The 12,312-nt window shown below is 40.7% G+C and overlaps 1 protein-coding gene across 1 annotated transcript in view; it reads right to left on the bottom strand.

Moving 5' to 3' along the window:
* NIPBL (NIPBL cohesin loading factor) overlaps window positions 1–12,312 on the bottom strand; it is an 822,857-nt gene that overhangs the window by 223,083 nt on the left and 587,462 nt on the right. Inside the window, exons 14-16 of the mRNA XM_053699671.1 lie at window positions 10,536–10,639; window positions 10,053–10,139; window positions 7,970–8,198 (exon numbers count right to left, since the gene is read on the bottom strand). Of these exons, the coding sequence (XP_053555646.1) occupies window positions 7,970–8,198; window positions 10,053–10,139; window positions 10,536–10,639 (420 nt within the window). The remainder of the gene's footprint in view (window positions 1–7,969; window positions 8,199–10,052; window positions 10,140–10,535; window positions 10,640–12,312) is intronic.

The raw sequence follows: 12,312 nt of genomic DNA, 5'->3' as shown, positions 1-12,312 counted from the left end.
GAGTAACCCTTGGATTCGCACCAACAGATATTTTCGCCAAATCTTATGGTAGATTTTCCTGGTGACAGGCTTTCTGGCCTGAATCAGGGTATCGATAACCGACTCAGAGAAACCACGCTTAGATAGAATTAGGCGTTCAATCTCCAAGCAGTCAGACGCAGAGAAATTAGATTTGGAAGTTTGAAAGGACCTTGAAGTAGAAGGTCCTGCCTCATTGGCAGAGTCCATGGTGGAACGGATGACATGTCCACTAGATCTGCATACCAGGTCCTGCGTGGCCACGCAGGCGCTATTAGAATCACCAACGCCCTCTCCTGTTTGATTCTGGCAACCAGACGAGGAAGGAGAGGAAACGGTGGAAACACATAGGCCAGATTGAAGGACCAAGGCGCTGCTAGAGCATCTATCAACGCCGCCTGGGGATCCCGGGACCTGGACCCATAAAGAGGAAGTTTGGCATTCTGACGGGACGCCATCAGATCCAATTCTGGAGTGCCCCATCGCTGAATCAGCTGGGCAAATACCTCCGGGTGGAGTTCCCACTCCCCCGGATGAAAAGTCTGACGAAAATCCGCTTCCCAGTTGTCTACTCCTGGGATGTGAATTGCTGAGAGGTGGCAAGAGTGATCCTCCGCCCACCTGATTATTTTGGTTACTTCCATCATTGCTAGGGGACTCCTTGTTCCCCCTTGATGGTTGATGTAAGCTACAGTCGTGATGTTGTCCGACTGAAATCTGATGAATTTGGCCGCAGCTAGCTGAGGCCATGCCTGAAGAGCGTTGAATATCGCCCTCAGTTCTAGAATGTTTATCGGGAGAAGAGCTTCTTCCCGAGACCATATGCCCTGAGCTTTCAGGGAGTCCCAGACAGCACCCCAGCCCAACAGACTGGCGTCGGTTGTTACGATGATCCACTCTGGTCTGCGGAAACACATTCCCTGAGCCAGGTGATCCTGAGACAACCACCAGAGAAGAGAATCTCTGGTCCCCTGGTCCAACTGTATTTGAGGAGACAAATCTGCATAATCCACATTCCACTGTTTGAGCATGCATAGTTGCAGTGGTCTGAGGTGTATCCGTGCAAAAGGGACTATGTCCATTGCCGCTACCATTAATCTGATTGTCTCCATGCACTGAGCTACAGATGGCCAAGGAATGGAATGAAGAGCTCGGCAAGTAGTTAAGAGTTTTAACTTTCTGACCTCCGTCAGAATTATTTTCATTTCTACCGAGTCTATTAGTGTTCCTAGGAAGGGAACTCTTGTGAGGGGGGAGAGAGAACTCTTTTTGATGTTCACCTTCCACCCGTGAGACCTCAGAAAGGCCACTACAATTTCCGTGTGAGACTTGGCTCTTTGGAAAGTTGACGCCTTAAGATGTCGTCTAGATAAGGCGCCACTGCTATGCCCCGCGGTCTTAGCACCGCCAGGAGGGACCCTAGCACCTTTGTGAAAATTCTGGGAGCAGTGGCCAACCCGAAAGGGAGAGCCACAAACTGATAATGCTTGTCCAGAAAGGCGAACCTGAGAAACTGGTGATGATCTTTGTGGATAGGAATGTGTAGATACGCATCCTTTAGATCCACGGTAGTCATATATTGACCCTCCTGGATCATTGGTAAGATTGTCCGAATGGTCTCCATCTTGAATGATGGGACTCTGAGGAATTTGTTTAGAATTTTGAGATCCAGGATTGATCTGAAAGTTCCTTCTTTTTTGGGAACCACAAACAGGTTTGAATAAAACCCCAGCCCTTGTTCCGCAATAGGAACTGGGTGGATCACTCCCATTGTATGTAGATCTTCTACACAGCGTAAGAACGCCTCTTTCTTTGTCGTGTCTGTAGACAGACGAGAAATATGGAACCTTCCCCTTGGAGGGGAGTCCTTGAATTCTAGAAGATATCCCTGGGATACAATCTCTAAGACCCAGGGATCGTGTACGTCTCTTGCCCAGGCCTGAGCGAAGAGAGAGAGTCTGCCCCCTACTAGATCTGGTCCCGGATCGGGGGCTACCCCTTCATGCTGTATTGGGGGCAGCTGCAGGCTTCTTGGCCTGTTTACCCTTGTTCCAGCCCTGGTAAGCTTTCCAGGCTGCCCTGGGTTGTGAAGTGTTACCCTCTTGCTTCGCAGCAGGGGAGGATGAAGCTTATTTTGTTTGTTCTTTGTCTTAAAGGATTTGTCCTGAGGGAGAGCATGGCCTTTTCCCTCAGTGATTTCTGAGATAATCTCTCAATTCAGGCCCGAAAAGAGTCTTTCCTTTGAAAGGGATGTTCAGCAGTTTGGATTTTGACAACACATCGGCCGACCAAGACTTGAGCCATAGCGCTCTGCACGCCAGAATGGCAAAACCTGAATTCTTTGCCGCTAACTTAGCTAGTTGGAAAGCGGCATCTGTGATAAAAGAATTAGCCAGCTTAAGAGCCTTAATTCTGTCCATAATGTCCTCATATGAGGTCTCCGTCTGGAGCGCATCTTCCAGCGCCTCGAACCAGAAAGCAGCTGCAGTAGTTACAGAAACAATGCACGCTATAGGTTGGAGAAGAAAACATTGATGAACAAAAATTTTCTTAAGTAAACCCTCTAATTTTTTATCCATAGGGTCTTTAAAACCACAACTGTCCTCAATTGGTATGGTTGTGCGTTTAGCAAGTGAAGAAACAGCCCCCTCCACCTTAGGGACCGTCTGCCACGAGTCCCGCGTGGTGTCAGATATGGGGAACATTTTCTTAAAAACAGGAGGGGGAACAAACGGAATACCTGGTCTATCCCACTCCCTAGTTACTATATCCGCAATCCTCTTAGGGACCGGGAACACATCAGTGTAAACAGGAACTTCTAGGTACTTGTCCATTTTACACAATTTCTCTGGGACCACCAAAGGGTCACAGTCATCCAGAGTAACTAATACCTCCCTGAGTAATAAGCAGAGGTGTTCTAGTTTAAATTTAAAGGCCAACGTATCTGAGTCTGTCTGAGGAGCAACCTTTCCCGAATCGGAAACTTCTCCCTCAGACAGCACATCCCTCGCCCCCATTTCAGAGCGTTGTGAGTGTATATCGGATACGGCTACTAAAGCATCAGAATGCTCATAATCTGTTCTTAAAACAGAGCTATCATGCTTTGCAGGTAACACGGGCAGCTTAGATAAAAATACTGAGAGGGTATTATCCATAACTGCCGCCAAATCTTGTAAGGTAAAAGAGTTAGACGCACTAGAGGTGCTAGGCGTCGCTTGAGCGGGCGTAACTGGTTGTGACACTTGGGGAGAGGTGAACGGGCTAACCTCATTACCTTCTGTCTGAGAATCATCTTGGGCCACATTTTTAAGTGCAACAATATGGTCTTTAAAATGTATAGACATATCAGTACACGTGGGACACATTTTGAGAGGGGGTTCCACCATGGCTTCTAAACACATTGAACAAGGATTTTCCTTGGTGACAGACATGTTTAACAGACTAATAGTAAGACAAACAGGCTTAGAAATCACATTAATCAAGCAAAAACACACTTTGCAAAAAAACGTTACTGTGCCATTAAGAAATAAAAAAGGCACACAATTTTCCAAAACAGTGAAAAATGCACCAAACTTTCTGAAATTTTCACAGTATGTACCTAAAGCATTGGTAAGATTGCACAACTAGCAAAAAAAATCGATTAACCCCTTAATGCCCAAACCGGATCAATAGTAAGCTAACAGACCGGTTAAAACAAATTTAGCACCTTGCCACAGCTCTGCTGTGGCCCTAACTTCCCGTAGGAGTCGGATTTATGGGGAAAAAGCTTCTTATGGGTCCTCAAATTGTAGCAGGAGCCACCATGTGAACACAGCCTGAAGATCTAGTCCATCTAACTGCGCATCTGAGGCACGAAATTAGGCCCCTCCCACATTACTCTGGTGCTGTGAGGCCTAAAGAAACACTCCTAGGAGTTATAATATAAGCCATGTGGGTAACAACCCCTGAAAGAACCCCAAAAGGAACTTCTAAGTGTCTCAAAAACGATGTTTATAAGTAAAAACCGTTTGCCATAAAAAAGTGTCAACCCATAAAAAAGTGTCAACCAGCATAAATTAGCCCTGTAATGTAAGCTTGTAATTCCATACTTAGTCTCTGAATAAAGCTTACCCTTCCCTCATGGGGATATTATCAGTCCTTTTCTAGCATTATCACAGTCTTGTCTAGAAATAAATGACTGAACATACCTTATTGCAGCCTAATCTGCAAACCGTTCCCCCCAACTGAAGTTTTCTTGTACTCCTCAGTCCTGTGTGGGAACAGCAGTGGATTTTAGTTACAACATGCTAAAATCATTTTCCTCTCTGCAGAAATCTTCATCCCTTTTCTGCTGAAGAGTAAATAGTACAAACCGGTACCATTTAAAAATAACAAACTTTTGCTTGTAGAACAAAAACTACAAATCTAACACCACATTCACTTTACCCTTCCGAGAGAGACCCTATTGCTTAGAGCAAAGAGAATGACTGGGGGTTGGAGCTAGAGGGGGAGCTATATGGACAGCTCTGCTGTGTGCTCTCTTTGCCACTTCCTGTTAGGAAGGAGAATATCCCACAAGTAAAGGATGAATCCGTGGACTGGATACACCTTACAAGAGAAAATAAATATTACACAATAAAGTATGTAAAACACCATACTTATAAGGTATACACTATATATTTCCCCATAAATGCCTGAAACATAATCATGTTGCCTCAAATTCACATCAAAGTGAAATTGAATACTATAGAACTCACGGTTCCGTATGCCTTCTGAAAATAAAACCCACCAACCCACGAGAAACAAAGCATATAGTTAGTTATGCTGAGATCAGTCTGACAACGGTAAAAGGCAAAGCGCGCCAAAAGTTACTGCCAATGGCGGGAATAGATGCAGCGCAACGGACTAAATACTCAAAAACATAATTTATGTAAGAATTTACCTGTTAAATTCATTTCTTTCATATTGGCAAGAGTCCATGAGCTAGTGACGTATGGGATATACATTCCTACCAGGAGGGGCAAAGTTTACCAAACTTCAAAATGCCTATAAATACACCCCCCACCACACCCACAATTCAGTTTAACGAATAGCCAAGAAGTGGGGTGATAAGAAAGGAGCGAAAGCATCAACAAGGAATTGGAATAATTGTGCTTTATACAAAAAAATCATAACCACCGTAAAAAGGGTGGGTCTCAGGGACTCTTGCCAACATGAAAGAAATGAATTTATCAGGTAAATTCTTACATAAATTATGTTTTCTTTCATGTAATTGGCAACAGTGCATGAGCTAATGACGTATGGGATAGCAAATACCCAAGATGTGGAACTCCACGCAAGAATTCTCCTTCTTTGGGACAATGAACAGATTTGAATAAAACCCTAGACCCTGTTCCTGAAAAGGAACTGTCACAATTACCCCAGATACCTCCAGGTCTGAAACACACTTCAGGAAAGCCTGAGCCTTTTCTGGGTTCACTGGAATGCGTGAGAGAAAGAAACTTCTCACAGGCGGTCTTACTTTGAAACCTATTCTGTACCCTTGAGACTACAATGTTCTGAATCCAATGATTTTGGATTGAATTGATCCAAACATCCTTGAAAAATCTTAGTCTGCCCCCTACCAGCTGAGCTGGAATGAGGGCCGCACCTTCATGCGGACTTGGGGGCTGATTTAGATATTTTAAATGGCTTGGATTTATTCCAGACTGAAGAAGGCTTCCAATTGGAAACCGTTCCCTTAGGGGAAGGATCAGGTTTCTGTTCCTTATTTTGTCGAAAGGAACAAAAACGGTTAGCAGCCTTAAATTTACCCTTAAATTTTTTATCCTGAGGCAAAAAAGCTCCCTTCCCCCCAGTGACAGCTGAAATAATTGAATCCAACTGAGAACCAAATAATTTATTACCTTGGAAAGAGAGAGATAGCAACGTTGATTTAGAAGTCATATCAGAGGATCTGAACATAAATAAGCCTTCCTTAGATAAGATTCAAGTTTCCTATCTAAAGGATCTTTAAAAGAAGTACTATCTGCCGTAGGAATAGTAGTACGTTTAGCAAGAGTAGAGATGGCCCCATCAACTTTGGGGATCTTTTCTCAAAACTCCAATCTATCAGACGGCAAAGGATACAGTTTCTTAAACCTTGAAGGAGTAAAAGAAGTACCCAGTCTATTCCATTCCCTAGAAATCACATCTGAAATAGCATCAGGAACTGGAAAAAACCTCAGGAATAACTACATGAGGTTTAAAAACCGAATTTAAACGACTAGTCTCCTCCATATCTAATGCAATCAACACCTCTTTTAATAAGGAACGAATATACTACATTTTAAATAAGTATGAGGATTTGTCAGTGTCAATATCTGAGGCAGAATCTTCTGAACCAGATAGATCCTCATCAGAGATAGATAAATCAGAATGTTGTCGGTCATTTAAAAATTCATCAATCTTATGAGAAGTTTTAAAAGACCTTTTACGTTTATTAGAAGGCGGTATGACAGACAAAGCCTTCTGAATGGAATTAGAAACAAATTCTCTCACATTAACAGGAATATCCTGAGTATTAGATGTTGAAGGAACAGCAACAGGTAATGGATTATTACTAATGGAAATATTGTCAGCATGTAAAAGTTTGTTATGACAACTATCACAAACTACAGCCGGAGGAACAGTTACCACAAGTTTACAACAAATGCACTTAGCTTTGGTAGAACCGACATCAGGCAGCAGAATTCCAGTAGTAGATTCTGAGACAGGGTCAGATTGAGACATCTTGCAATATGTAAGAGAAAAAATAACAAAGCAAAATTATCAATTTCCTTGTATGACAGTTTCAGGAATGGGAAAGAAATGCAAACAAAATAACCCTCTGGAAACCAGAAGCAAAAAAGAAATAAAGTCTTAAATAATGTCAAAAGTTTGGCGCCAAGTATGACGCCCACAACTGAGAAAATATTTTTTTGGCGCCAAAAACGTCTGCAACAAACACGAGCGTCATTGATGACGCAACCATGTGAAAACTCTCGGCGCCAACTAAGACGCCGGAAATGACGAAATTCTCGCGCCAAGAATGACGCAATAAATAGTAGCATTTTGCGCTCCCACGAGCCTAATAGCCCGCAATTTATAAAAGAGTCAATTTGAAAATTTCAGGTAAGAATTTTTTTTTTTTATGCATTTCCCAAAAAATTAAATTGAGTGTCTGCAGAAAGGAAATATACTGATAAACCTGAATCATGGCAAATATAAGTACTAACATATATTTAGAACTTTACATATAAAGTGCCAAACCATAGCTGAGAGTGTCTTAAAAAAAGGAAACATACTTACCAGGGATTCAGGGACTTATCAATCTTGCAGCCCTAGGTCAATCAGTAATCATCCTGACATGGACCCAAGAGCTTCAACTGCAGGGCAGGCACCACATCTCCAGTTTGACAGACTCAGACGACCTCTGAGAGGGACCTGGAGATAAAAGAAAAACAGAGTAACCAACCCTGGTTTTCCAAATGGGGGTTAGCATAATTGTTGGAGTTAAAGTAAGGACTACCTCACCGACCTCCAACAGTTAATAGCCACCATGACTCTTACTAAGAAGGATTACATGGACACAGCATTGCCCCAATCCTTGCTTGCAGGGAAAAGTACCCATTAAAGGATTAAATAATTGATTTTCTTCAGACATCTTCACACACACCCTATGATGTACAAAGCAAGGAATGACGGAGTTATGGGAAGTGGGAGTGGTACTTAACAGCTCTGCTGGGGTGTTTGTTGCTTCTCCCTGGTGGCCAGGAGTTGAATTCCCACTAGTAATTGAATGGATTCGTGGATTATCCATGCCATTGGAGAGAAATCAGTTTGAACCAACAGTTGTCAACCAACTCAAAATTCCATGAGAATATGAGCTTGTCCCAATTACATATATATACTTTTTAAAAATGATGCTATAAAACTTAATGAATATGCTCACCTCCATGATGATCTACCCTATAGACTGGGTCATACTGAGGATAAAGTGTGTTCTGCAAATGAAATTTTGTGTACTGAATCACTCGCTCTATTACATCTTCTATATATACAGCCTTTGGCATACTCTGTGATGTCATAATGTTGATGGCAGTAAGACAGGAATCTGCAGACTTTGTAACTCTCTCCATTATCAGATCTCGCCACAATTTTTCTTCATCCTCTGTATCATTCTACGATATAGAAATACATTTTTTTTTACAAAACCCCCCCAAAAACAACAGTGTTCTATTAAAACAGTTCAATATGTATGTTTTGCTAAGAGCTTAAAAAGAAATAATATATATATATATATACAGGGAGTGCAGAATTATTAGGCAAGTTGTATTTTTGAGGATTCATTTTATTATTGAACAACCACCATGTTCTCAATGAACCCAAAAAACTCATTAATATCAAAGCTGAATAGTTTTGGAAGTAGTTTTTAGTTTGTTTTTAGTTATAGCTATTTTAGGGGGATATCTGTGTGTGCAGGTGACTATTACTGTGCATAATTATTAGGCAACTTAACAAAAAACAAATATATACCCATTTCAATTATTTATTTTTACCAGTGAAACCAATATAACATCTCAACATTCACAAATATACATTTCTGACATTCAAAAACAAAACAAAAACAAATCAGTGACCAATATAGCCACCTTTCTTTGCAAGGACACTCAAAAGCCTGCCATCCATGGATTCTGTCAGTGTTTTGATCTGTTCACCATCAACATTGCGTGCAGCAGCAGCAACCACAGCCTCCCAGACACTGTTCAGAGAGGTGTACTGTTTTCCCTCCTTGTAAATCTCACATTTGATGATGGACCACAGGTTCTCAATGGGGTTCAGATCAGGTGAACAAGGAGGCCATGTCATTAGATTTTCTTCTTTTATACCCTTTCTTGCCAGCCACGCTGTGGAGTACTTGGACGCGTGTGATGGAGCATTGTCCTGCATGAAAATCATGTTTTTCTTGAAGGATGCAGACTTCTTCCTGTACCACTGCTTGAAGAAGGTGTCTTCCAGAAACTGGCAGTAGGACTGGGAGTTGAGCTTGACTCCATCCTCAACCCGAAAAGGCCCCACAAGCTCATCTTTGATGATACCAGCCCAAACCAGTACTCCACCTCCACCTTGCTGGCGTCTGAGTCGGACTGGAGCTCTCTGCCCTTTACCAATCCAGCCACGGGCCCATCAAGACTCACACTCATTTCATCAGTCCATAAAACCTTAGAAAAATCAGTCTTGAGATATTTCTTGGCCCAGTCTTGACGTTTCAGCTTGTGTGTCTTGTTCAGTGGTGGTCGTCTTTCAGCCTTTCTTACCTTGGCCATGTCTCTGAGTATTGCACACCTTGTGCTTTTGGGCACTCCAGTGATGTTGCAGCTCTGAAATATGGCCAAACTGGTGGCAAGTGGCATCTTGGCAGCTGCACGCTTGACTTTTCTGAGTTCATGGGCAGTTATTTTGCGCCTTGGTTTTTCCACACGCTTCTTGCGACCCTGTTGACTATTTTAAATGAAACGCTTGATTGTTCGATGATCACACTTCAGAAGCTTTGCAATTTTAAGAGTGCTGCATCCCTCTGCAAGATATCTCACTATTTTTTACTTTTCTGAGCCTGTCAAGTCCTTCTTTTGACCCATTTTGCCAAAGGAAAGGAAGTTGCCTAATAATTATGCACACCTGATATAGGGTGTTGATGTCATTAGACCACACCCCTTCTCATTACAGAGATACACATCACCTAATATGCTTAATTGGTAGTAGGCTTTCGAGCCTATACAGCTTGGAGTAAGACAACACGCATAAAGAGGATGACGTGGTCAAAATACTAATTTGCCTAATAATTCTGCACTCCCTGTATATATATATATATATATATATATATATATATATATACACATATATACATATATATATATATATATATATATATATATATACATATATATATATACATATATATATATATATATATACATACATATACACACGCACATATATAACTAAGTCTCTGAAGAAAGAAAGAAAAAACTTACATGATTCAGAAGCGTTGAAAGCTTTGATCCATCCTGAATATTTTTTTCAAGAATGCCCATTAACTTAACCAGTTTTTCAGATGAGATCTAGTGTGATAAAGCCAAGATAGAGGTTAAGCTTATGTGGTTGCCATTTAAGGTTCAAGTTAATGAAGGCACACAAGAAATACTAAAATAAATGTCGAGTTATACAAGTTTCTACAAGCATTAAAAAATTATTTGTGAAGGGGCTGTAATAAAGTGACATCTTTAGTTTGTGGGTGATGTTAATTATGCAAACTATCAGGGCCGGTATTTATCCTATAACTTGTCTCACAGTTCACAATAGTGAACCGGATTCAGATATTATAAGAAAGTCATACAAGCCAAAACATTTTTGTTTTCCATTCAGATGCAAATGCTCTTTGTCACCTGTAAATAATGAATTTCATAATTTTAACAAAAAAATACAAGAGAGGTAACTAAAAGGGAATAATACAATACCTTATTCATAATGCCCATAGCTTTAATTTTCGCAGATTCACTTCCAAGTTCATTTAGTTGATGTTTTCCCAGAAGCATCTCTTGAGGTATTTCTTCATCATCACCTAAAAAGCAAACAGTTAACCATAACATGTGCTTAACCTTCTGGTCTTACAACAGGGATCAGCAACCTATAACACTTGCCAAGTGTGGCAGTTAGTAATTTTTAACAGCACTTGTAGTGGTGCACTGAAGACTGACACAGCCTTTGGTTCTTGTCACATTTTATGCAGGGGGCAACCAGGCCCAGTGTTTTCCTCCTCTCAATCCCCCACACAGGCAGTATGCAGAGTACTTAAGAAAACACTGCATTGCAAGGGAACACAAAGTGATAGACCGCAAGTGGGGACGCTTTGGAGAAAATTAAGGTTAGGGATGACCAAGGAACTTTAGGGCAAACTGATTAAGACTTGAGGTCTGAAATGGCTATAGGGCTAAGGGTCTGATGTGACAGTTATGTGGCTAAAATAATGGCTGCAAAATGACTACTCCAATCTGATGTTCAGTCTTTTTCATCATAAAAATATTTTTTCTTTATTTTTAAACTTCATACAAAAGATAAGGCTGGGACATATGGTCACACTATAGTATTACTTGGCACAGTGCTCTTAAAAGGTTTCCAGACCCTGTTCTACAATATGCTAAATGTACAAGACCCAAGAGCAAGACAGAACTTGACTTTCAATCTAAGAGATAAAACACATGATTTAATCCAGGTGTGCCTAGAAAGTAGGATCTGTCACTACAATGAATTTCAATTTCCATCAAAGACAACAGATCGGTTTGGCTAAAGTGAAAAGAAATGTAAAAATATATTTTGTACAAGGGTATTCTGCACAACGACAATGGTAATCCAGTACAAGAATTGTAATCCTCTGTTAAACGTAGATCATTTTTGTGTACAAGCTCAGATTTCTTTATGCATAAGTAGATCATCATGACAAACTTTTAAAAAACATAATTTATGTAAGAACTTAACTGATAAATTCATTTCTTTCATATTAGCAAGAGTCCATGAGCTAGTGACGTATGGGATATACATTCCTACCAGGAGGGGCAAAGTTTCCCAAACCTCAAAATGCCTATAAATACACCCCTCACCACACCCACAAATCAGTTTAACGCATAGCCAAGAAGTGGGGTGATAAGAAAAAAGTGCGAAAGCATAAAAAAAAATAAGGAATTGGAATAATTGTGCTTTATACAAAAAAATCATAACCACCACAAAAAAGGGTGGGCCTCATGGACTCTTGCTAATATGAAAGAAATTAATCAGGTAAGTTCTTACATAAATTATGTTTTCTTTCATGTAATTAGCAAGAGTCCATGAGCTAGTGATGTATGGGATAATGACTACCCAAGATATGGATCTTCCACGCAAGAGTCACTAGAGAGGGAGGGATAAAATAAAGACAGCCAATTCCGCTGAAAATAATCCACACCCAAAATAAAGTTTAAATCTTATAATGAAAAAAAAACATAATTTATGTAAGAACTTACCTGATAAATTCATTTCTTTCATATTAGCAAGAGTCCATGAGCTAGTGACGTATGGGATATACATTCCTACCAGGAGGGGCAAAGTTTCCCAAACCTCAAAATGCCTACAAATACACCCCTCACCACACCCACAAATCAGTTTAACGAATAGCCAAGAAGTGGGGTGATAAGAAAAAAGTGCGAAAGCATATAAAATAAGGAATTGGAATAATTGTGCTTTATACAAAAAAATCATAAC

The sequence above is a fragment of the Bombina bombina genome, chromosome 2, assembly GCF_027579735.1.
Source record: "Bombina bombina isolate aBomBom1 chromosome 2, aBomBom1.pri, whole genome shotgun sequence".
In the NCBI taxonomy this organism is placed as follows: Eukaryota; Metazoa; Chordata; class Amphibia; order Anura; family Bombinatoridae; genus Bombina; species Bombina bombina.
The sequence above is the reverse complement of the archived record's forward strand: the minus strand, read 5'-3'. Positions and strand labels throughout refer to the sequence as shown.